This window comes from Telopea speciosissima, chromosome 9 (genome assembly GCF_018873765.1).
Source record: "Telopea speciosissima isolate NSW1024214 ecotype Mountain lineage chromosome 9, Tspe_v1, whole genome shotgun sequence".
Classification (NCBI taxonomy): Eukaryota; Viridiplantae; Streptophyta; class Magnoliopsida; order Proteales; family Proteaceae; genus Telopea; species Telopea speciosissima.
In genome coordinates, this window is record NC_057924.1 from 56,871,671 (window position 1) to 56,898,833 (window position 27,163).

Below are 27,163 nucleotides of genomic sequence, written 5' to 3' on the forward strand. Positions count from 1 at the left end.
TTCATTTTGCTGCAATGTTTTTGTTTAATAATATATTTCATTGTTCAGATTCAATTGTATGTTCTTTTTTTTTTAAATATTTGTTAATTTGCATCTCTAATCTAATTTTTCTTATTTCTGATTTTTCATCGTATCAACGACCTGTGAAGTTCACACCATCCTTTCACTTGGCACTATTAGATGTGAAGACCAAAAAAGTTATGCGGTTTATGCAGACTCGAAACCTTTCTCATACACTTAATGCATGGAACCACTAAACTGGACCCGCCTCATCTTGTTTATGGGCCTCATAGGTCCCTTTTATTTCTTTCCTCTTGAATCTTGAAGTCCTCATAAATTTAAGAACCTTGAAAACTTTTGACATTCTTGTAGACAATCAAAGATGAAGATTGCTTTTGGAAAAACCCTCAATCTTTTAGGATTTCTTTTATATTAATAGTAGTTTAAAGATTAGGCTTTGAGAGGGGTGTCTTCTTTGGCTTCCTTTATTAGATTCTTTTTATTTTAAGTAAAGAACATAAACCAAACTGTTTTTTTGGTGCTAGGCCATTGGGTGGGTGCCCAAGTGGGCAGCCTGAGGTGGGGGAGTGAAGGATTGGGGGTGTGAATGTGGGGTTTACTTTGTGTGGTATCGGTTTCTAATGTTAGAAAAATTAAACTTGTAATAACATTAATTCCCTAGCACCAGTCTAGCAAAAATATCTTAATTTGTAATAGGTTCAGGAATTACTAAGTTTGCACTGCCATTGATTTAGAAGATCCATTTACTCTCATTGACTTGGTTGTTTGTATTTATTATTACCTAGTTGTTCGTGTTGTTCATAATATCTTTAGCATTATTGAAGCAATTCCATTTCAATTCAGGAAATTCCCAGAATGCAAAATCCATTGTTTCTGTAGAAGAACAAGAAGGAAGAAAAGACAGGATCATAAAAATACCTTAGAAGCAAAAAGGACACTAAAGAAGTGTTTCCATCAGATCAACGATTTACCAGACTGCACTGTATGTTCTTTTTAATCATATTTCTTTTGTTCTTGCACTCTCTTCAATTCCTTTCTTTTCTATGTAATTTTTTACTTTTGAATATGCTGGGTTTCCTTGTTGAGATTGTACATATCTTTCGTTCTTCTTCTTTGAGCTCCTAAAGTTACATCTTTTTCACACTATATTTTACTCTTCTGTTTTTCAAGGATAAGGAATATTCACCACAATCCACAACTGAGCTATAATGAGAGATATGGATACTCTCACAGAACACTGGTTGTGTTTGTGGAAGAATAATTAACAGGTAATTTCTGACTGTTGTATATGTTGGCTTTCTGGTGTCTCGATCTACCCCCTGTTTCGAATGCTATATCTAACTCTCCTTCCCTTTAGCTCTAATTTTTTTTATTTGTTCGATAAAATTCCCAAGTGTTAATTTTGCTTTTTTTGTGTAATTTCTGACTGTTCAATGTTGGCTTTCCTTGCTAAAGGTTGTACATATCTTTTTGTTTAAGTTCAACTGAGTGCCGTGCCGATGAGAAGATTCCTACAAGTGGAAATATGACAAAATCAAACAGATCCATATTCCTAGGCATGGCTATGATGTACCCAACCCTAGAGATATCTGATGCGTCAAGTTCCACTAGAGTTTCACTGAGAGGGGTGTGTGAAGATGCTTCCCCATGGCAATGCCAAATTGTATAATTCCTTAAAAATCCATCACAGACCAAATGTTCGATCAATTCAGTCCGATTTCTCCAAAGTTGATTTATGCACTTTACACATGAGCATAAGATCTGAGCCCCACAGACTGCATTAGAAAATGCATAATCTAGGAATTCGTCGACCTCCTGCATGTATAGTGCAGACAATCTAAAGCATGGATCCTTTGATCTTTCAATCCAACTCCTAGACATAGTTATCACACGTAACTGGTAAAACAAAAAAAATGTTGACACTAAAAATTTTGGCATTCAGTTTCGTCTGCAATAATAATAGCAAAAATTGAAACAATAATTTCCATAAGACATAAACTGAAAAGCATTATTCTGTACTCCATTGAACTAGTTCATGGGCATCCAACAAGTAAACTTCAGCAAACAAGGAAGAAAATTTATATAAAAACAGTAAGCTCCCATCCTTGTTGACTAAGAGAATCCATATATACAGTGCAATATTCAAAATTTCACCAAAATTACCAAAATTTTGCCGAAACATTTCAATTTTGGCAGGGGGTGAAATGGCCCCCTCCAAAAAAACAATTTCAGTCCAGTGGAGATCTGCCATACTAATGCTGTCTAAACAAGCAGAGAAGTTACCCCTTCTCATTAACCTGTTTCATTAATATAAATACAAGGTTTTTCTTCTTATGATATAATCTTTCTTTTGTTTTTGCAGTTCAGAACTCTTCATTATGTATCACAGTCACAATGTGCCTTATAATGAGGATCCACAGAATTTTCAAAATCCTGATCAACGTTCAGAACTCTCAGAACATAATATCCCGAAACAAAAGGGCAGCAAAAGAAAATCCATTTCGAAGAGCTTCTATCTTACTTGCTGTGAATGTGCCAATTAAGAAAGTATAATTCCATCCTACTATGAACAATTTAGTCTTTTGATTCTTGTTTTTCTTAGAAATTCCTATTTACAGTTCTAGCTAAAAGCCTTGCTGAAGGATTTCATGATTTACATTAATGAAATTTATTCCTTTAAGAACTTAATACTAAGTATAGAGAACACCATGACAGAAACCCTTGCTGGAACTAACATTGGGACTTCAGCATCGTATAGGCACAGCAAGCAATTCTGAGGTATGAACCTGAAGCTTTTCTTGTCCGTTCTTAATGTTGGACTTCAGCGTCGTATAGGCAAAGTTCAATTGAAAGTTGCAATCTCTTGAACAGAGTGCAGGAATACCTCTGATGGATTGGCTCTTGACGTGATAAAAGAGAAACAAGAGAGATGCCTGTTTTATCAAGTCCAGGCCTGTTTTATCTTGGGAGGCAGATTTACTGTAACCCAGTGCAGAAGTAAGGGTGCAAATACTGTCTTAAGGACAGAGCGGTCTCGTTCGACTCACGCAGCCTCACTGTTCTCTCTTTTATGATCTCAGCTTCTCAACAGATACTGTAGTAGAGAATTTGAATACAGAAAAAGAGATAGAGAAAGTGAAAGAGATCAATACAGAGAGTTGGTAGAGGAAGTTAATGTACCAAATTATTCCTAGGATTCCACTGTTTACGTTATTATCTACGTGACACAGGAATTTCTAGTTTATATCAAAGAAATAATTCTTGAACTTCCATGACAAACTCAAATATTTCATCAAACTTCCCCAACTTCCATAATTTAAACATGATTTTTTCCTAAATTTTGACCAGAATACAAAAGTACTCTAATTTCAATGTTGACCAAAATCAAGGTCAAAATTGAAATGTTGGTGTCCTAGTCAAACGACCCAACCCCAAAAGGATAAAACCCATATTTTAGTTCCAATTGTATCCCTCCCAGCAACTCTCTTAGCAAAACCAGTCAAAGCACCATTCTCAAATCTTGAAACGCGATGTCGATGAGATTCTCTGTATCTAGGAGTTCTAAAGGAACAAAACTTTCATGGCAGACAATGGCTTAATTCTTTCTAATGTGATAAAATAGCTTGCCCATTCTCAAATTAAAGTCAATGTACCTTTAGGGACCTCTACATGTACCCTGTACAATAGTTCCTTGCATTCTCTTTACAGCCTCCATCACCTCAACTTCCAAAACTTATCTGGCTTTGAATGTTTGATCAAACTAACATCTATTGAGCTTTGGTCATTACCCACCAACTCCCTACAGCATATAATAACCTTCTACTCCTATTTTTGTCCCTCCTTTTGTTTGAAGAATTTGATGCATTTTCATTGAAAGGGATCAACAGCAGGAGGTGATGGAACAACACAGTTGTAGCATCCAGCTGAGCTGCTTCCACATACTCATATACTACCTACTAGTCATTAAGCCAAATCAATTACATTATAGAAAACAGAGAATTAGGAGAAGTCCAAAGGTTCTTTTTCCACTACTTTTTATGTTTGGAGGGGGTGGGGGTGGGGGTGGGGGTGGAGTGGGAGGAAAATAAATCAATGGTCTGAAGTTTGGGAGGGAAATAATGTTCTATACATAAGCTGAAACTCAAGGAATGGATGAAAAGATTACAGAATTTCACGGTAGTTACATTTGATTAAAGTCACAAATCTTACTATAAAATTGCAGAAATTTTGACATCATGGAGAAGCAACCTACATTCGATTTTCTGTCTAATGCTTGCTTTAGAAATGAAAGCTTATAGGAAGGCGATAAAATCCTTGAAATTCAAACCGTCCACCTTTATAAGCACTCTCTACAATTATTTTCAATAAAAAAAGGTCGTACCCAGTGCACAAGGTTCCTGCAATCCACATTTAGCAGGGTCTGGGGAGGGTCAAATGTATGCAGCCTTACCCCTGTTTCCAGAGAGGCTGTTTACAGGACTTGAACCCGTGACCAAGCGTTCAACAAGTGAGCACTTGACCAACGCGCCAAGCATGACCTTCTCTTTACAATTATAAGAAGAAAAAAAAAACTGTTGAGCTTTGATCATTACCCACCAACTCCCTACAACTTATAATAATCTTCTACTCCTATTTCTGTCCCTCCCTCTGTTTCAAGAATTTCCTTTCTTCTTGCAATAACATCTATCCCTTGACTCCCTTCTGCTAAAAACTGAGATATACCAAGTGTCATAACTCCCTCTTTTAGGGCTTTGCTGTGCGAATTCACGATTATTTAGAGCCCCTGCAGCCTTCCTTGCTTCAACCTCTTGTGGAAACAGAAGCTGTATTGTATTCCTAAGAACAGTGTTCATTGTGCATGATGCTCATTGCTGCTATGATGCAAAAAGAAAATCAGATAAGACTCTATATTGTCTTAACAAAGACCATATGATGAAGACCCCCTAACCTCAAGTATTTAAAACCCCTAATACCTGATTAACTGTCTACATTTTGGTCATCTCTTCCCACATTTATCAGCAGCAGATTTCTGGCATTCCTTTACAAAAGCTGCAATAGAAACACATTTATGCCCACATTGGAAGAAGGGGTCACCTAAAACAGCAGATAGAAATTAACTCACTTAAACATTGAGTTAGAGATGCTTAAGAAGCATCCACTTTCTGGACCAATAAAAGTTCAGATTCAACAAGGATACACTACAAAAATAAGGGAATGGAAAACCAATCCTCTAGACCCCACACAGTTATCCACTTTTTGCGCTTTGTTTCTTTCAGCACATGAACTAACCAGTATTACCAAACTCTACGTCAACAGCGTGGAAATACATCACATACACAAGTCAAAATCCCTACTGGTATGTATGAGGTACCCTACTCCATGTTTTAAGACCCTAGGATGGTGGTTGAACCCTTCCCAAATGGTGAAGGGAGACTTTCCCCTAAATGTCATACTACCTTACATAAACTGTACTTTTAGATACCCCATCTTTTAATTTTTTTCTTTATTTTTACTTTACTAGTGAAGTTTGTTAGGTTTGTCCTCAAAACAAAGTTGTAAAACAGATTTAATCAATTTGTTAGCTAATTGAATTACAAATTTCACCCAAAGAGAAATTGGGGTTGAACTTGGTGCCAAGAACCATGTACATTCCTCAATAATATTGTCTTTGGTAATATGGTAGTGTAGCTACTACCCCATATTCTATTCTTCTAAGATTCTATTCATAGCAATTTCTTTCCAATCACAGGATCAAAATCAATGTATCCTAATGAAATTTAGAAGATTGGTGCTGTTAAAGTCTATCATACAGAGCTCATCTATTTACTAGACAAGCATTTTTAGGGAATCAGAGAAGTGAATCTAGTTGTTTCTATTGGAATGTAGTGAAGGACATACAACATCTATTCTCTCTAGGTCCTCTCTCTTTGAGAATCTAGGGTGGTATTCTATGCAAACACTAGTCTGGAGAGGAGACTGGAGGTAGATAAAAAGACTGTTCAAAGGTAATTTCATTCTATATTCTATTGGTAAGATAGCTTTCGGGGCTACTATCTACCATTTCTAGATGGAACGGAACCTTAAGAATTGTGCTTATCGATCTAGAACTATTGACCAAATATGGGAATCAATTTCATTTGATGTTCGAGAGAGGGTGCAATCTCTCCAAAGCTCTTGTATCGATAACCCCCACAATCGGTACATGGTTTCTTCTTAGGTTTTACCTATTTGTCTTAGGGATACCATTGTTTCTCCCCTCTAAGGGAATTTGATGTCGGTTACACACACACACACACATATATATATATATATATATATATATATATTTTTTTTTTCCTTTTAAGTTTGCTCTCCTTGGCTTTTTTATAAGGAGACTCTTCTTTTCCTTGTGCTTTGTTGAAAACATTGGTGATTCATTAAAAAAAATTGTATTTTTTGCGGGCTATACTTATGAAGCCAAGTTAAGACTCCCTCTATGATTGTAATTATTTGCCATATGGTACTTATTATGCATCAAATTTTCTAAAAACTTTCATTTTTTTGCTGGTATGTTTAGATAGAACCCTATCCCCGTGTGATCATATTAAGCTATGGAAAATTGTTGACGTGTCAACTTCGCTGCTTACGGGTTAAAATGTAAGGGTAAAATTTAAATACACAGCATGCCATATGGTTGACATTAGACCTAAAACTTGATGTCATACTACATGGTGGACCATGAAGGCAAGGGTTCTTACATGAGGAGGTGCATAAAGGCATATTCCATCTCATAGAGATTTTACAATTGCAGAAAGTACTTACTCCACAAATGATACAACATTCAAGGGAGCCATATTTTGCAGATAATTATAATCACTTTATTGGTGCTGAATTTGCTAATATATGAATCTCGCAAATCATGAAAGATTTTGAACAATCCTTCTTCCATTACTCTCGTAAGCATGCTTGATTGTTGGAATGTGCTGAATTTTCCAACGGTCATCACCTGAATTTCTTACTCTTCCCATGAATCTAAGGGGCATATCCCACAAATGCAGCCCTTCAAGATTTCTTAGGTTTTCAATGCCGAGTGGTAACATCTCCAGTTCCGAACACCCTGTGATTTCTAGTGTTTTAAGCATAGGCATTGATCCTTCAGCTAGTCTGATCCATTTCAACTGTTCCAGTTGTTGGATGCCCAATTTCTTCAATTTTCGAAATCCTCCAGCTTTGCAAGATAGTTCTTCCCCATCATAGGCTTCTCGGAGATCAAGATATACCAAGTTAGGCATCTCTTGAAGGGCCATGAGTGGATCTTCATTCAGTCTAGAATACTGTAGTCGTAACTCAAGTAGGTATGGAAGTGACACAACCCAGCCTGGCAGGGTCGCTAAACGACCTTTGAGATATAAATGTTGAAGCAGTGGTGGAGGAGATGACAGAGATTCTAGCTGAAGAAGTTTAATGTCTTCAGAAATCACATAAAAAGAGGTTAGGTGCTTCAGCTTCTCAAGAGAAGAACACAGATTCTTCCCATCTTCTCCTCTTAGTTTTGAAATGCCCAATCTCCTTAGCTGTGTTAACCTTCCCAACTCGATCACTTGATCCCTATCATGGTTCACTTCTATAATTGACAAGCTCTCAAGATTCACTAAGCTCCCTATCCTAGATGGCATAATCATTCCATGAGTATTAGCAAAGAACTTTGAAGATTCAAAACGGTAATGGAAGATACGGATTTGGCGGAGACTTGATATTTTTAAGATCCCAGAGGGCAAGGTAGATACTTCAGTGCCTTTAAGATCTAATACTTCCAGGTTCCTGAGCCTCCCAAAAGACTTTGGGAGCTTCTTTATCATTGTGCCCCTCAAACTAATACCTCAGATGAATCAATTTCAACAATTCAATTGGAAATTTATGGAGATGTGCAAGTTCTAACGCCAAAACCCTCAAAAATTTAAAGCTTTGAAAGAATGATTTTCCAAAAGAATGAGAAGATCCATCAAATACAAAGACCAACAAAGAACAAAGGCTTGGAAATGTTATACCCAATGGAAAGTTATCCAATGTAGTCTGGATCGACAATCTGCGCACTTTCTTATGTATCGCCAAGCGTTCTTTCCCCACTACTCTGCACAAGCTTTCTTCCTTTGACTTTAACAGAACAATTTCTCGCATGAGATCATGAAGCCGTAAAGTTCTTACCCTGTTAAATTCATCTATCTGCACTACTTGAATCAAGCTCCTACTTATGAGCTCATTAAGGTAGCACTCTGCAACCTCTTCAGTTGTGAGGCCTTCTATCTCTTCTATGAATCCTTCTGCTACCCACAACCTGATCAACCTAATTCGTCTGATAAGGTGATCCTCTGGGAAAACACTTAAATACAAGTAGCAATATTTAAGGTAGTATGGCAAGTGATTGTAACCAGACATAAGTACTCTCCCCAGGCTTCCAAGGTTATGATCATTTCTCATTTCTGCACCGAGGCTATTGTGAACCTTTTTCCATTCTGTCACTGTCTTCTCCTTCCTCCACAGCAATCCACCTATTGCTACAATTGCCAGTGGAAGACCACCACACTTCTTCAAGATACTCTGAGAGAGCTCCTCCAGCTCTTGAGGACAGTTATTGACTGTATTATTTGATCTGAAAGCTTTCATACAATACAGAGACCAAGCTTCCTCATCATTTAGAGGTTGGAGATTATAGACATAACCTTTAATTTCTATCGATGCGGCTACCTCACTTATACGCGTTGTTAACATTATCCTACTTCCACAGTTACAATCAGGAAGTGCATACCTTATTGCTTCCCAAGCATTTGCATTCCATATATCATAAAAAACAATCACATACCTCTTTAAGTGCAGATGGTTCCTGAGGGCTTCAATCAATTCTTCATTACTCATCCTGTCCAAACCTTCAAGAATTGGTTCCTTTGCTGCTTCCATAAATCCTTTTAGTGCAGTGCGTAGAAGCTCTCCAGTTGTGAATGACTTAGAGATGTTAATCCAAGCTTGACACTCAAAGTGTCTCTTAATGGTTTTGCTATCATAGACCTTCTTCACAAGAGTGGTCTTTCCTAGCCCACCCAGACCTACCACAGAGACAATTGTTAGCCTTGATTCACCTTCCCTCAACCACTGAATCAATAAATCTCTTGGCTTCTCAATTCCCACAAGATCAGCTTCATCGATGTAAAGAGAAGCCAATCTGGAATCATGCCAACTATTCAAGGTAGTATCTGCACTAGTCCGTTCTTCTATCTTATCAAAAGCATATGCTTTTCTTCGATCTGATATGCCTTGTACCTGCTGCTTGAGATCTTTAATCTGAATTGCAAGACCATGGCATGCTTTGAATTGCTTAACATGTCGAAGGAGATTACTAACAGAATGGATGAAGCTTCTCCCATGGGGATTTGCTAGACAAAGCATGAACTTGTCAAGAACATCTTCCATGTCATAAGCTAATTCCCTGACTTGATTCACCCATGTCTTTACACTCTGATCACTCTCACTTCTCCTATCTGCATCCAATAGGAAAGATCTGATGATCTCTAATTCATCCTTTATCTCATTGACCTCTTGATGAATTCCTCCTAGCAATTGAATTTCTCCTTGGAGGAGGATAGCCAACTTCTCAAGCAAAAATTTCACAGCAACTAGAGCCATATCTGCTTGTGTTGTGGCAATTTGCTGTTGATGGAACTTTAGTTCGTCTGTGACTCCTCTGCCACAAATCCTAGTTATAACAAGTTTATTGTAATTTACTCGAAGGAAGAAGCTTCATTGAGAGTTCCGATCTGTTGACTTTCTTCCTTGATGGCCCTTCTAAATTATTTAAATCATCTTAATCTTCCTTGCTCTATAGATTAGGTGTAAGATTCCATAAAAGGTTCATTTTATTCCTCCTATTACCCAATCATCTGTGAATCAGAAATTCAAAAACTTGCTGCTTCCATATTTTTATTGGTCCTCATAGTTACTTAATACACGTTTGGGCTGGGTTTTTTTTCAAAAAAAAAAACGTTTAAAACGCGTTCTGCCGCACTCAACTCAAACGTACGGCAAAAAACACCAATATTTTAGACTACAGCACTTGCATTCCGTTTTTTTAAAGGGAAAAAACGGCCTAGATAACAAGGGACACTTCATTGTAAACCCTCTCAAAATATAATTAATAAAAAGAAAAAAGAATGCTAACCGATTGCGTGGTTCCTACGCCCAAACATAGGACTGCATGAAATTAATGCTCAGTCCCAATGAACTAAATTCAGTCAAATGATCTTGCAGGCGTTCTTATTGGTCCCCACTAAGGTTGCAACAGGGTCGGGTTGGTCAAACCTTTTAAAACAGCCCAACCCTAAGTTCCCTTAGCTAGGCCCAAGCCTGATCCGGCCTTGACTCAAGGTCAGAAAAAATTAACCCTGACTCGCTCTCAGGGTTGGGCCAGGCTGACACTGATTGGCCCTGACTATGGGGGGAAGGGAGATGCATGGGCTTCAAACAATTCAATAATTAGAAGATCTATATGTTGGATTAATGGTTTTCTATCTTTCCTGTGCTATCAAGAGGCAGGAACTGTGAGATGCGAAAGAGAATGTTTTTGTTGCTTCTGAGTTTGCATGAGCCTTGGGTGAACCACTATATATAAATATTCGTCCATGAGATTAACTGTGCACCTTGAAAGATAAATGGGCTGGCCAGGCTGGGAAGAAGAAGAAGAACAACAACAACACGAGAAAAAAAAGAGGGAAGATACAATCAGGTTGGGCTCAGCCCGAGGCCTCAACCTTGACCTGGCCCGACCCTAATTCAGGGCCGAAAATTCCCAACCCTGACCCACTCTCAGGGCCAAGGTATCTCAACCTAGGCCCTGTTTGGGTTCCGGGCAAACTCGGATCGTCAAGGTCAAACTTGCATCCCTAATCCCTGCACTAGTGTAGGCATTACACGACCAGACAACGATCTCTTGCCCTTAATAAAATATTAAATAGGGGCAATTTCTATTACTTACCTACACTTAGCTTATGTTTACTGATACTCCCCTACCACAAACTTTCTTTCTGATATTCCCCTACATTTAGACTATTATCTCTTCTTCTCCACTCATGTTTTAAATACCCAAATTGCCCTTGTTTTTTTGGCTGTTCACGAATCACTCCCTTTCTTTTTTTTCTCAATAATATCTTTTCTTCTTTTCTGTTCTCATTTTTCTTCTTTCTCCTTTTCCTGTGAAGTGTGAAAACGATTTTCTCCTTCTTAGAAGGCATCCCCTTCCCCCACCTTTCCTCCCTCCCAACCCCACCCTCACCCTTCCCTTGTGCTGCAACCCCGGCCAACCCTGCAATCCAGCCCCACCCTTGTCGCCACCCCGCCTCACCATTCCCTGCAACTTTATTCTCTCGGTTTGGGCTTCTGTCAGTTTTCGGTCCCTTACGGTTCACTTTATAAAAAATTAACATAAATGTAATATAAACATCAATTAGTATCTTAAACTGAGCTCCTATAAGCCCATATAAATGCATATATTGATTTTAATACTACAACCATTACAACATGACTGTCTGATAAACAGATGTATAATCATCACAAGATTTGGTTGAAAATGAATTTTATAGGTTTGACAACAATTAAGTTTATAGAAAATTGTTAACACAGTTTCAGCTAGTGCACACCAAGTTATTTGGTCTGTGAAGACAAGGAAATGGTTGCCCTAGCTAAAGCATGTCCAGCACCCTCTTCAAGTCCTAAATTCTTCAAGCAACTACTTCAAGAATCAGTTTCAGCTAGTGCACACAAGTTATTTGGTTGATGGTTCCCTAGCAAGGTAAAAGCAACAGAATCCGCAGGTTGACAGATGCACAGTTGGAGGAAACATTTTTAAGCATGAAAATAACTCTGCATTTTTTTTTTATGAATCAAAGAACTACAACAACAAACTCAGTTTATCCCAATTTAATGGAGTCGGCTACATGGATCCAACAAAACAAAATAAGGAAACTAAGGTCTGAAAAAAAAAAGATGGGGAAAGAGATGCAAGATGAAAAATGTAAAATGACAAATGGACAAAGGAAAATAAAAAAGACAAATGAAAGGTAAAAGCTGAAAGCTGACAGTATAACCCAGCAAGTCAGGAGAATCTCAGCTGAATGGAGTCTGCTACATGGATCCTTGCCCTCCAAAAGGCTCTATCTGAAGTCATACTTGGTACAAGACCTAGACTATTCATGTCCTTCCTCACAACTCCTATGGTCATTTTAGGCCTGCCCCTAATTCTTTTAGCTCCTTCAATCGGAATCAACCAAAGAACTGTTGCCCATCAATTCATTCCACAATTCCTCTACAATTTGTTTCTTCAGAAAAAGTAAACATTGTTCAGTCATCAATTCAACATGTTAATGCCACTCTAATTCATGTGCAACTATGATGGAAAGATCAAAACCAGCAACATCTGAAAATTTTTACATCATGGACTGATCCAGGTGTTTGCAGCCAAGAGAAATGGAAACCTTAAATTAGGCTCGCTTATGAGAAATATGGCGTTAATATGTCAAGCATACATCCAGGTGTCGATAAGATGGAACTGTTATCAAATGACAGTAAGTCTTAACTTAATATGGTGGAAGATACTTTTTCTTTTCTCTTGTTTTTGGGCTTCACAGCATCTTTCAAAGTCTTCACTTCATTCACTTGCTGTTGTGCTCCACTGGCTTCAATTGGCGCAGACCTATTGTCACAAACATCTAGTGCTGGCTCCTCAGCCTTGACTTTAATAAGCCTTTTATCATGTCTTGAATCTTTTTGTTCCTTTTTTTGTCTTTGCATCACTGTATCACATGTAAACTTAATAAGTTCCTCAAGAACTAAGTGGGCACCAAAAGGTATGTAAAATAGAAATGCCTCCCTAAAAACAATGCAATGGTCATAAAACCAATATTGCATCAAAATAATGCCTTTACAGGCAGTTTGTAATCCACTTGAGAAAAATGTGCTTCTCTTAAGAAGCAAGAAAGCAACTTTGCAATATCAATCTCTCCCAGTGATCAAAACCCTTATGGAATTCAACAAACAGAAAATACATTTAAATCAAGCAGTAAGAAATCCAAAGGTTTCTTTTTTGTCAAAATGTTAAAAGAAAAAGAAAATGCTAAGGAGACAGAATAAAAGAATAAAGGTGGATACCAGATGAAGCTAGAGAAGTTCTAAGGGAATATAGATCAATGCCCTTCGAGTATGGATCCCTGAAGAATAAAAGATAAGAACCCGTTCTAAGTTCTGATGAAGCACCAACATGATCAACAAGGTTTATGGTCAATCATGTCAACATGTCCATGTTTCAAATTCTGGATTTAAAATAGACATTATATGCTTTCACAACACCACTCAATCTATTGGCTTGCAAGATATTTAACATTCCAATGAGCGAATTTGAAATAGATTTTATGCTTATGCACAAAGTAACATCAAACAAAATTATAACAGAATGAAAATATACCAAGTTGATGGTCCACCAATGGAACTCTTAGTATCACCAACTCCTGCATTTGTTACACGTTGAGACGTTTGAGTTTCACTTTCAATACCATTGCTTATAGTAGAACAGCTTTCTTCTGTTTTTTCCCCAAACCTCACCATTGGATGCACACCAGCTTCCTTCTTTACAACAGATTGTTCTTCATACAGCCTCATTTTAATGTCTGGTCCATTGACATCCACGGCAACTGATGTTGGGTGACGCTTTATCTTCCTTAGTGTTCTTTCAGTGTTGTATGCTTCAACCTAAACAATTGCACTGAAAAACTCAGTTCTGAAATAGAAATGACCAAACCAATGAGAAGTGAAACCAACACCTGGATGAGAAGATTGATCCACTACGGAAACAAATTATTCTTAATTTTACATTTAAATTCATCACATATTGAGTCTCAACTCTCAACAAAAACAGATGTGCTTCCAGCTTTCCATACTAGAATGACATTTGGAAGCATGATTAGAGGATAAATGAGCTCTCAATGAAAAAAAAATTCAGCAGCTAGGAGTAAGAAAACAACATCAAGACTTATTGGTCATGTTCTCACAACCAACTGATCAGGACCAAAGTCATCATAAGAAAAGAGACCGAATTGAAAACATTACTCTCAGAATCGACAGTGTCGGCAGTGGAGGAGAAGAAAAAGAAAAAGAAAATATCATGAATCTAAGAAGAAGTGCTTGCTTTAACAGATCATGATTTCTTAATAAAAGCATTGGCAGCCTTTTAATTAGTTAAGATTCATTTTAATTTTCTTATGATAAGAAATATAGATGGTGGAACTCAACTTTATTTTAGTCTCTCTTAATAAAGAGAATCTCCTCATTTTTGAAAGACTATCTACTTCTAAAAACATTAAATACTTAAATATCTTAGAGGCAACAGATCGCTGTGTGGTCGCGTGGCCCCTGCACCAGCATGGTGGGAGGGCAATGAGAGCACATCCAGGGGCATCAACATGGATGCGATTTTTTTATTTCACAGGGGAAGGGCGGTAATTTCGCAAGCTCGTGTCTGGGCGCAGGAGCCACACCCAGGCAGTTTTCTATTTCCCATATCCTAAAAAAGAAATAGAGTTGAAGAAGGAACAGAGATCCAAAGATAAACTCTTTTAACATTTACTGTGAGACAGAAAGAGAGATCATAAACATCTTCTTTGTTCATGATCTGTGCAGGCTAGTGTTTTGATGGATGTTGGCTATTGTAAAATTTCGGTTAAGAAAACAGGAATAGGTTTCACAAATACATGAAAGTACTAATTACTTACGTTCTTGCAAAAAAAAGTATGATTCATTAAGTTCCCTGCCGGAGTGAAGCCTTCTGCCTCATGGCCAGCCACCTCCTTGTGGGCCCTTCCCCCTCTCTCTCGCTCTCCCCTTCTCCGCCTCCCTGTCTCGCTTCCCCCTCTCCACCTTCCACCATTTCAGGACCAACAGCCTGGAACTTCCTTTTCAGTAAATCTCCTTCCCCCTCCCGTGAAGTCTCCACCTCCATTTTGTAACTCCTCCCTGGTTGATTCCTCCAAGTTCGCTTTCTGCCCTGCTGAGGTCTTGGCCCCTGAAATTTCCAAGTGGAAATGCTGTCTCGTCGGGCCACTTTCTTGGTAGCAGACCCCCCTTCAACATTTTAAATCTTCTTTATCTAAACAATGGAAAACTCAGGGTTCCATTGCCATGCACCTGTTAGATAACAGCATCTTCATCTTCAAATTCTTCTCTGAGGAAGACCACTCTCGTGCTCTTGATGGTGGTCCTTGGTGAGTTGGAAACAAACCTGTCTTCCTTTGTCAATGGGATCAACACATGCTACTCCATAAGGTCGACCTCAACACCACTCCCTTATGGATTACTCTTCCAGGTCTCCCTCTCCACTTCTGGAGTGCTAATGGTTTAAGCATCATCGGCTTGGTAATTGGTAAGCCCCTATACTCTGATGAGCGCACATAAAAGATGGACCGCCTCGCGTTCGCCAGAATTTGTGTTGAAGTTACAGCTGATTGTCCTCCATCAACAATCACCGTGGAAGATGACGAAGGTTTTAGCTTCCAAAAATCTGTGCACTATAACTGGTTGCCTACTCAGTTTCTCATATGCAAAGTCTTTGGTCACCACACCAAAAGTTGCTACTCCAAGTCCTCCGACAACCTTGCGAACCTTACCATCTCTACGGCAGCGAGCCCAGGCCTAATCTCTGCTACAGACGGCTCCCTCACAACAATCTCTCCTCAAAAGGTTCATGAGCCTCCCATCACTACCTTTGGTGGCCCCAGGTACCCTACTCCGCGTTGCTTACAGGACAGCTCTCACAATCCCAGTAGAGGTATAAGGAAGAAGCGGCACCGTCTCTGTCGTCATTGGGAGAAACCGGCCTCCAGCTCCCCCTTGCCATGCCTCCGACATGCTACTTCATGCACCACCTGATGATGATCCCAGAAACAAGATCCCTGCCAAATCTTTACAACCTACAAACATTGTTGATCTGCTGGTCGTCACCCAGTCTTCCCAGTAATATACATTGGTCTACACCGATACGTCCGAAGGTTAGATGAGATCTCGATTTATGTGCCAAAGTTTCTGCCAAGAAGGTAATGAATTGCCGACTCCCCCCCAAGACCTCATCCTCCATACTTCCTCCTTCGAGCAACTGGCATCGCAGATCTCCCTCGATCTCTGAACCCCTCTGCCTCCCCTACCCCTGCATACCCCCTCTAGTCGTCCTCTGATAACCCCCGCCCTCTACACTCCTCTGTAGACATTTCCTCTTTAAGCTCTCTCCCGAATTTCCGCCTTACTTGTCTCCCCCCTCTTCTCCCTAAACCCTTCCTCGTGGCCCCCCTTTAACCTTTCAAACCACCACCCTTTCCTCGTTGGCCCCCCTTTAACCTTTCGAACCCCCAACCCCCCCTCCTCGTGCCCCCCCCCCCCCCCTTTAACCTTCCGAACCCCCACGCCCTCCTCTTGGCGTTGCCCAGGGCTCACCTCATCTTCACAACCCCTTGGCTGACCCCTCACCCCAAACCATCCCCATCTCACCCTTGGTCCAAGCCCACCCTCCTTTAGGTGTGACCCAAACCCACCCCTCTTGTATTACCAATCTACCCCAAACCTAATCCCCTCCAAAATGCCCCTCAGTCCTCCCCTACCCTTTCCTTGCTTGGGCCGACCCTAAACCTGGGACCCGATCTCTCCTGGGTCAATCCGTCCATCCACCTAAACCCTCTTTCCCCCTCTCCCGATCTCGTTTTTGTTATCCTTCTCCCCTTGCACTTTGAGGCCCTCTTCCCCTCGCTGACCTCGGTTACTAGCCCCCTCCCCTCTCTAGCCCCTTTCCCTCCCCCTTATTCGAGCTTATCATTGCTGACACAAAAGCCTTATGTCGCCCTCTCGCTCCTCTTCCACCCTTCTTGGGTATGCTCCTTAACTCCCCCTCTTTGTCATGTCTAAAGGTTCCATTTGGAATGAGTTGAGAGAAAGAGAGAATGATTTGGCTTGTCTATAAGACAAAAGCCAGCACTTTATTTATAATCTTGAGAATATGCACAATGAACATCTGCATAATGAATCTAGGCACTCTAATGTACCTAGTTATATTACACACTTTACCAAGAGATCTAAACCAGAAGAGAACCGAACCAAACCATAGTTGTCATGAGACATAGGCTTATTATCCTGTGTTGGCACCTCTTCAGGGGGAGTCTGTTGCTTTATGTGAAGATGTGCGACTGGTTGCTCATCTTGGTTGAGATGGGGACAACAAATAGTGTACCTGAGCCTCCCATTTAGGGGGAGCCCTGATTGATTAGAGTTTTCTCAAGAAGAACTTGAAAAAGACCACTCCAGCACCTCAAGTTGATACCAATGCAACTGCACTACTCCAATTAGTGCCCTCTGATCCAACGTCCACATCTTTACTTGGTAATATCTCTCCTCCTAGTACCCCTACTAAACGTCTTTCTTCTCCAACTTATGATGCATCTCTTGATCTACCTATTGTTGTTTGGAAGGGAACTAGGACCTGTACGTAGCATCCCATTTCCCATGTGGTGTCATATGAATCCCAGTCTCCTCCATATCAGACTTTTACCTCTTCTTTGTCTTTTGTGTCTATTCCTTCAAATTAGCAGGAGGCTATTGTAGACTTTAGATGGAAGGAGGCTATGCTTGACGAAATGCGAGCACTTGGGAAAAAGGATACAAGGGATCTGGTTCATCCTCCCACTAAAAGACCTGTAGGCTGCAAGTGGGTGTTTACTGTTAAACTGATGGGACTGTAGATTGGTACAAGGCTAGATTGGTTGCCAAACGCTTTACTCAGACGTATGGCATCGACTACTAGCAAACCTTTGCTCTTGTTGCCAGGAGGAACACCATCCGTATTATTCCTGTGCAGTGAATTTTGGATGGGAGATGCAGCAACTTGATGTCAAGAATGCCTTCCTCCATGGGGAGCTTCAAGAAAAGGTATATATGGATGTTCCTCCTGGGTTCTCTTTCTACAAACTAATGGGAAGGTGTGTAAGTTAAAGAAGGCACTAAATGGGTTGAAGCAATCACCACGGGCTTGGTTTGATAGATTTCATAGAGCTATAGTGTCAATGGGATACAAGTAATGCTGATCACACCCTATTTGTTAAACGGGTTGGTGATCACCTTACCATTCTAATTGTATATGTTGATGACATAGTTGTTATTGGGAATGATCCTACTGAGATAGCTACTATGAAGACCTACCTAGGCAAGGAATTTGAGATCAAAGACCTAGGGAGATTAAAATATTTTCTTGGCATTGAGGTGGCCCGATCTACTCGAGGTATTTTTCTCTCTCAACGAAAATACACTCTAGATCTTCCCTCGAAGACTGGTATGCTAGGCTGCAAGCCTGCAGATACTATTGTAACCCTACTTCATATCATTATAAATAAAGGGGATGGTGTCATTATTGACACAAGTCATAATTTCCTAAATCCCAACACTGACCATGACATTAAGTCTGAAGCTGTCTCCTTCTTTGATATTTTCGGACGGCCTCCTCAACAAGTTCGTTCCTGCCCACCTCCATGCTTCCCTCCAAGCCTCCCTTCCGATGATGAAATTAAAAAAAGCTGTTCTCTCCCACAAGCCCAACAGAGCCCCAGGCTCGGATGGCTTCAGTATGGGGGTTTTTCTCCTCTTGTTGGGACATCATCACTATGATCTCACTAAGGCCCTCAAGAGTTTCTTCTTCAATCCCTCCCGAATTAAAGGAGACCATCATACCTTCCTTTGCCTCATCCCCAAGAAAGAAGGTGCCTCCTCCATGTCTAACTTCAGGCCCATCTCCTTATGCAATCTACTCCACAAATTAATGTAGTCCTAGAATAGGAATTAATCCCACTAGGAACCAAGTAGAACCAAGCTTCGGGTAAGCCTGCTGTTTAGGGCTGATTAGGGGCTGTTTTAGGGCAAAATTAGGGTTTAGGATGAGAATTTGGGAATGGGGTTTATAGGGTTTTAATCTGCAGGTTTAGAGGGTCATTATGATATAAAAATATCTGGATTTGGTTAGGTTTCAAAATTCTGCAGATTTAGGGTTAGGGTTTCGGGTTTTGTAATGAGGAAAAACAACTAAAATTATGGTTTAAAGTAGGATTTAGGGGCAGGGGTTAAGGTCGACTGTTAGAGGGGCTAGGGGGAAGATTCGGTTGCAATATGGAAGGTTTCTGATGGCTGAATGTGTCCCAGCAGAAAATTAGGGTTTTTAGGGTCAATGGAGAAGAGGGATCTTAGGGTTTGGATGGACAGAATGGGCAGCAGCTAGGGTCGAGTGGAGATGGTGCTGAGGGGAAGTTATGGTCCAAATCTGATCAGATTCCAATGGAGGAGCAGATCTGAATCAGAGTTTAGAGTCTTCTAGGGTTTATGAAAATAGGACAGAAGAGAAAAGGAATTGATTGGGGAAGGGAAGAAAGGATAAACAGAAAATAATAAATTCAAACTCACTCTCGAATCCTCTAACAGCAGTTTGAATGGTTGAAGGATGAAGCCACCTTCGAAGAAAAATCCTCCCAGCCGTCCCGGCGTAAAGAGTCGCAGGATTCCACCCACCCTTCCACCTTGATAGAACCACAAGGATGCATAAACTCTTGAGAGCAAGGAGCAGCAGCAGTAACCAGGCACGAAATCAGTGTTTTTAATTCAAATCTATTGTGGGGGGGCCTCCCACGATATTCTTATTTATAATAAAAGCCTAAGGCCAAATCCTATTACAACTTAAAGGCCTCTCCTTCACAAAATCGTGGAAGGGAGAGGTTTAAATCTAATTGGACTAATTTAAAACTTAAAATGTCCTAACTACCCCTACTTAACTTAAATTAAAAGACTCTAACTTAAACAATTAATTTAAAAGAAGATTCCCCATTAGCCAATAGGATATAAGAACCTATTAGCCAATAGGAGCTCTTCACTTAAATTAAACCCATTGGACCCATTGAACCAATTGGATGCAACCAATTTCAACCCGGTTCAATCTAAAAAACATAAAAATAAACTAAGTATGAAAATATAACTCCTAGGCTACGGCTCCCTATTCAAACCCTAAGTTCAGGGTTTCTTCTTCTTCTTCTTCCTTCTTGGAGCTGCATCACAAATTCATTGCCAAAATTATGGCCAACCGTCTCCAGTTGGTCGTAGACTTCTTGGTCAACCCCAACAATCGGCTTTCATTTCTAGTAGAAGCATCTCAGATAACATTCTCTTTTGTTCTGAAATTGTTAGTAGGTTTCTCCTGAAAATTGACTTGCACATAGCCTTTGATTCTCTCATTGGGACTTCACCCACAATGTTCTGATTAAGATGTCCTTCCCCCCCCCCCTCCTTGTCCATTGGATCCACTCTTGCATTTCTTCCGCTTGTTTCTCAGTCCTGGTTAATCGTAGCCCTGCTGGTTACTTCTCTTCCTTCGTTAGTATTTGCCAAGGCTGTCCTCTCTCCCCCCTTCCTCTTCTCTTTGGCTCTTGAAGTCCTCTCCCGGAATATCCAATCCAACACCGACCAACTTCTCATCTCCCACATTCCCAAACGCAAAGCTCTCAAGCTTACCCACCTTGCATTTGCAGTTGCAAATGACCTCATGATATTCTCCAAGGCCAACCACTCCATCTTGACCATTATGTTCTCTCAACTCTTCGAAAACTTTTCGGGTCTCTACATAAATCTCCTCAAATTGCATATTTTTCTTTTTGGAGTCTCCGAAGCCGAGAAAGCCTCCCTCCTTGGGCTGACCGGTTTCTGCCTTGGCCTCCTTCCAGTCAAATACCTGGGGCTCCCTTTGGTTACACCAAGTTGACTTGTCACCATTGCACCCCAATTGTCTCGATCCGTAAAAGGCCCCAACTTTGGAAGGGCAAGCTTCTCTCCTATGTGTGAAGGCTTGAGTTAATCAGATCTGTTCTCCAATCCTCCTACATCTATTGGTGTGGGGTCTTCAGGCTACCTAAATCCACCATCTCATCCTAGGAAAAATTAATGTGTGCCTTCCAGATTCCTCCACCCTCTTAGCTGGGCTTCCATTTGCCTTCGCAAAGAGGAGGAATGCCTCTCGCATTGCCTCTCATCTGGGATCTTAATTATCTGGAATCTTAATTGCTGCTTTTTCTCCTTCGATATGATATGATTTATTTATGTTGATCACTTGGTTGTTGCTCTGATGTGATATTGGGACTGAACAAGTCCTCTTTATTATCCTCTACGTTATTTGCGCACATGTAGTGCTACACGTGATGAGTGTTGAAATGTTGGAAGTTAAGAAGATTTCTCCCTAATTGGATTTCTTCTTATTGAAGTTTTCTATCTGAGTTCTTCTTATTCAACATTTTTTGGATTTTCTAGCCTGCAGAAAGAGTTCTTCATCGTCTACTGCTGCTATTCTCTGGCTGGTTGCTGTTTATGTTTTCTGGACTACAACGATGAGTTCTTCACTTTTTACTGTTGCTATTTCTGGCCTGAGACTGCTATTTTTTGCCGCTTATATTGTTTGTTGCTATCTAGATTTATTTTGAATGAAAATTTTCTTTGTTGCTGCTAATGTTATGTGGCACCTCTGATCATATCTAAGCTGGTCTGAACTACTTATGTTTAATCTGGTGCAGAGACTTGAAGATTCTTCTTCCTGCTGTTCTTTTGTTTGCTACATATCTGAGTGTGGTTATTGGCCACTGGCCTATACTTCTCATATATTTATTCAATTAGGTTCTGCTGGTTATTTATGTTCTGGTTGTTTCAAGCTGGAGCATATTTATCTCTTATGCTCTAGCTTGAGGGGGACTGTTAATAAATAAAGCTTTATGTTATACCATATAGGTAATTTTGTAATGGTTTCTTATTATTTTGGTCTTGTGTGTAAATACACACAAGCCTGGGACTTTATTGTAATTTTCTTTATTTTAGTGTTTATATATACAAGACATACCTACTGATTAGACTGCTCTCTACTTTCTTCCATTCGGTAGTTCTTTTTTCCCCTATTCTCTTCTTTCTTTTCTTCTTCTCCTTTGTTGGTTTTCAACTTTTCATCATTTTTCTTTGTCACAATACCTCAACATAATCAATATCATCAATTTCATATTTTTATAAGCTTTGAGCGTTTTTTATGTGATTGTTCAAACATTGAAAGAAACTGTTCCTACCACTCCAAAATCTTCAAACACTACTATTTCAAAATTCCATGGTCAACATTTTGCATCAATTATGGCATACTGGACCTAAACTTCGGGTGCCTGGAACTCAGATTCTGCACGGGAACGATGGAGAGGGAAGAACTCATCTCCTGACATGATTGATTAGCAACTGTATGGAAGGAAAAAGTCAGGTTGATGATTGTTCAAAGACAAAAGTCAGCCCAGATTTTAGACAGCAGAAAAAGACGGAAAAACTTGATTAAACGTGAAAAAATACTTTCTATAGATTTCCAATTCAGGTCTTTGAAGACACATCTGTGAAGTGGAAAACTATCTTTTTAATCATAAAACATCATTCCCCAGAAACAAATACTAAAAGAATGGGCAAAGGACAGAAAGAGACTCACAGCATTTTTTATTTTGCTTGTTATATCAGTGGCTTTAACAGAAGCAATGCGCAAACACTGCATAATCACACTCTGCATGATACCCTCTCCGCCAGCCTTTTGGACTGCACAAACATCGCCATTGGAATTCAATGTAGCAGTCATCCTTCCTCCCATTACAGCCTCTTCATAGTGAGTAGGATCTATTGCCTACACACCCAACCACTGTCTCATTAATCAGAGAAAACAGATCCAAATTCAATAAGCATTTCACTGAAACCAGCTGAGGATTAAAAGAAAATTTTTAGGACTCAGTATGCCTACCACAATGTTACCATTGCCAAAAAATGCAAAGGTCACTGCTATGGGAAGATGATGTATGATCAGAGGAAGTGGCTCCTTCACCTACCAAAATACAAAAGAAAATGCATACTTAAATACATAACATAATCAACAGCAAGATCACTAATTTATCAACTCCATAATTAGAGCATCCATCAGTCTCCACTAACATGAAACTTCCATATAATACATAAGTGGTGTATGAACTATGAAGATATCAAGAACATCATAACGAGATTAGGATAAACCATAGTATCACAATCCTGTCCTCTCTATTATGTCACACAGAAAAAAAGTAACCATCAAATACAATGGTAGCTACCAAGTAGCAACAGCCAACTTTTAACAGCTATGATGTTGTACCTTTCTCTTGCTCAACTTCAGTAAACTGAAAGCAATAGAAGAGTAGCTGTAGGACAGAATGATCAACAGAAAATTAATTCTACTCACTATTGACAGGCCTGACAACCATGTTCAGCTCCACCTGGAAACCAAAATTGTTGGAACCCCCCTCTTCATCAATACTATAAGCTTCACCACTAAAAGCCCTTTTTCTTTGCTGACATAATTCACAATTAACCCTAACAAAATTTTGCTAAGGAGTGATAGAATCATTTTGAGATTATAGGGCTCCCTTTTCCCTTGTTTTGGATTCTTTAGAAAGAAAAAAAAAAAGAACTAAAATTTAATGAACGACTTTCATAAAATAAAAATTTTTTAAAAATTCTTCAAGAGTTTTTTCCTTGTCCGGAAAGACTAGAGAGTATCTCTAGGGTCTAGACTGACACCATGTTTTGCCACTTGGAAGGGTAATGTGGCATTCTTGACCTTATGGATATCTAGAACATGGTCAAGATTGGCTACATGTCAAATTTTAGACTTTGATTCAACCACATACCCTCCCGTGTATTGGCATATTCCCTTGTATTTTCAGACATCCATTTCTTTCTAGAAAGGTTTCATTTTTCCACTGAAATTTTTAAAACCTAATTTTTCCACTTGGCCAACTCTGTCCTGGCTGACACTTGACATGTAAACAGAGGTCCAACCATCCAAAATTTCAGCTCAATCCAATCTACCACATGGCAGACATTTTTGCAGTCTAGAGAAGTCTCTAAGACCTGCTGGACTAGAAAAACTTCGTCCAAAATTTTCAAGCTCAAATTGAAGCAAAATTATGTTCTGATCCCCCAAATGTCTGCTGGCTGTCAAATTCAATTACATAAATCTGATAAAAGAGTTTGATAAATCAAAGATTCCTACTAAATCTCTAAGTTATACCAATGAAAGCTGATTATCAAAGACATTGGTAGAAAAGAAATTTCTGACCCACTTCAAAAGGGAAAGATCTTCTTCTTGGAGTTTTTCTGCTTCCTAAGTAAAAATGCCATAACATGGCCCTGGCAAGGAAAGCCCTGCCTTGACAGTCCATCATCATTCTACCACATGGCAGAATGATGCAACAATTATGACTGTTGCATAGACAGGTCAAGTTTAAGACCATAATTTAACCATGTACCCCCATATATGTGCATGCACCAATGTACTTTTCAGCTGTCCATGTACTGGAAATTACTCTCCCATAATCCTGGATTTTTAAAGCTTTGTTTTGCCACTTGGCCAATACTGATATGTGGGTAGGGGATCTTTTGGTCCACCTGTACAAAAATTTGGTCCCCATGCCCCCATCCGACATGCCATGTGGAAGATATTTGAGCCACCAACGGCACCAAGGGAGCCTCCTCATGTGGTTCTGAATCCAGCACCACTTGGTGGGCCAACTAGGAACATTTGGGGTAAAAAGAGAATGTTTCCTATTGTTTAAGTGGGGAAGCAGTGGTTACAATCAGAATTCCTTTGAACCAGCTGGATAATGTAGCACTATTTGATGAAATGATTATTTAAGCATCCCTATAAAATTTTTTATGGTTTGAGAAATTCCCCACTGTATTCTTTTTGAACTTCAGTTTTTCTTTTTTTCCTTTTTCTTCCCCCCATTTTGAACAGCAGGAAAAACTTTAACAGAATAAATACGTTGGAAGGAAAGAGTCGCACTGAAAAATGCATCAGCAGTTCAGTACAGCCCAAGCGACTGACCATCCCAACTGAAAAATAGCATGACAGAAGCCCATATTGAAAAAAGGTAACCAACCCAGTCCCTTCCCTTGGGCAGCATGAAGACCTGAGAGTAGGCTCCCACACACTTATGCCCTCCCCAACACAAATAGTCATTTTTTAATTGCTTTTACAGCTTTAGGTTAATATGAAAAAAATTTTGCAGAAACATTTCATATTCAAACATCTGATGTCATATTTATCGAATATACTTCTTCTTAGCAGTTCGCAGGAAAATAATAGCCCAAAATTGATGAGCTAAGGTTAGCAAGATGTCCTAAAATAGTTCTATGGTGAAATCCAAGTAAAGTCATGCCATGCTTTATATAATATCCAACATATTGCATCAAGGGACAGGTAGTGGATGATTGGTTTAGATGGAAGAGCATCTGAATACTCTTTGCATACCTCTCGGGTTTGCGGATTGAGGATGGGGGATGGTTCCAAAATCCAATTCTTCAATGCTTAAAACTATAAAAATCTTAAGTTGAAGGCAAGCTGACATGTCTAGAACTGTTTAAGGATAGGGCAGAGGCTGGTGATGGTCCATGACTGAGACTCAACAGTTTGAGGAAGGGGAAGAGGTTGGAGCCAAAGGGGAGCACCCCATGGTGATAAGCTATTCTCTTCCTCCCATGTTCAATTTTTCTTTTGTATTCTAATCTGATTCTGCATTATGCTTAATTATTTGTCCATGGTGATGCAAATCCGAAAGATGAAGAAAATGCCAGATGAGTGGAGGAAAGCACTGTAGTTCCGATTTATAAGAATAAAGGTGATATCCAGAACTGCAATAACTATAGAGGCATAAAAGTAATGAGTCATACCATGAAACTATGGGAGAAAATCATTGAAGCCCACCTAAGAAGAGAAACTGATATATCGGAGAACCAATTTAGTTTTATGCCAGGAAGATCCACGACAGAAAATATTTACCTTCTAAGGAGGCTTATAGAAATTTTTAGAGCTTACAAAAGGAACCTCTATATGGTCTTCATTGACTTAGAAAAGGCGTATGATAGAGTTCCTAGAGAGCTCATTAGGCATGTCCTAGGGAAGAGAAGGAGCTCAAGTAACTATGTGGATATAACTAAGGACATGTATGAGGGGGTGGTGACAAGTGTCAGAACTGCCGAGGGTCAAATTAGTAAATTCCCAATTACAATTGGGTTACACCAAGGATCAGCTCTAAGCCCTTATTTATTTACACTCATCATGGATGATTTAACCAAGGACATCCAAGATGAGGTCCCTTGGTGTATGCTTTTCGCTGATGATATTGTTTTGATAGACGAGCCAGTGGAAGGGATTAATGCAAAGCTAGAGTTATGGAATTCATGCTTGGAATCAAGAGGCTTAAAGTTAAGCATAACAAAGATAGAATATATAATGTGTAACTTCAGTCAAACCAGGAGAGGTGATGAAGTGGTGAAACTTGAGGAGCGAGAGCTACGACAAAGTGATTGCTTTAGATACCTGGGGTCAACCATTAATAGAGAGGGTGATATAGAGGATGATGTTTCCCAAATAATTAAAGTAGGCTAGATGAAGTGGAGAGGTGCTTCGGGAGTATTATGTGACAAACGCATGCCTAGTAAGCTTAAGGGGAAATTCTATAGGACAGTAATAAGACCAGCCATGACCTATGGAGTGGAATGTTGGGCAATTAAGAAAAGTAATATAGATAAGATGAGTGTAGCGGAGATGAGGATGTTGAAAAGGAGTAAGGAATGATTGTATTAGAACTGGAATGGGAGTTGCACCAATCTAAGACAAGCTCCGTGAGAGCCGCTTGAGGTGATATGGTCTTGTCCAACGGAGACCATTGGATGCACCGGTAAGGAAGAGTGACCAGATTCAGTTTGACAGAGCTAAAAGAGGTAGGGGCAGACCTAAAATGACCATTGGAGAAGTGGTAAGAAAGGATATGCATGTGGTAAGGCTCGATCCTAGTATGACCGCAAATAGAGTTGTTTGGAGGACAAGGACCTGTGTAGCAGACCCCTTGTAGGAGAATGTTCCTGGGACGTTGGTTTGACTATTGCTTTGACTTTTTCCTTTACTTATTTTCAATTCTTCTTCCTTTTACCTCTTTTTACTTATCTTATTTCTTTTACTATCATAGCC

At 39.7% G+C, this 27,163-nt stretch overlaps 1 protein-coding gene across 5 annotated transcripts in view; it reads right to left on the reverse strand.

The window, feature by feature from the left end:
• Positions 1 to 27,163, reverse strand: part of LOC122640834 (exosome complex component RRP45A-like) — a 60,088-nt gene that overhangs the window by 25,782 nt on the left and 7,143 nt on the right. For 2 of the 5 annotated variants that reach the window (XM_043834084.1, XM_043834081.1), the window contains 5 exons: positions 22,904 to 22,984; positions 22,601 to 22,789; positions 13,505 to 13,788; positions 13,192 to 13,250; positions 12,439 to 12,836 (listed from right to left, as the gene is read on the reverse strand). In XM_043834084.1, the coding sequence (XP_043690019.1) occupies positions 12,616 to 12,836; positions 13,192 to 13,250; positions 13,505 to 13,788; positions 22,601 to 22,789; positions 22,904 to 22,984 (834 nt within the window). In that variant the 3' untranslated portion in view covers positions 12,439 to 12,615. Of the gene's footprint in view, positions 1 to 12,438; positions 12,837 to 13,191; positions 13,251 to 13,504; positions 13,789 to 22,600; positions 22,790 to 22,903; positions 22,985 to 27,163 lie in introns of those variants that run through there. The other 3 variants (XM_043834083.1, XM_043834082.1, XM_043834086.1) reach the window with 3 other exon arrangements.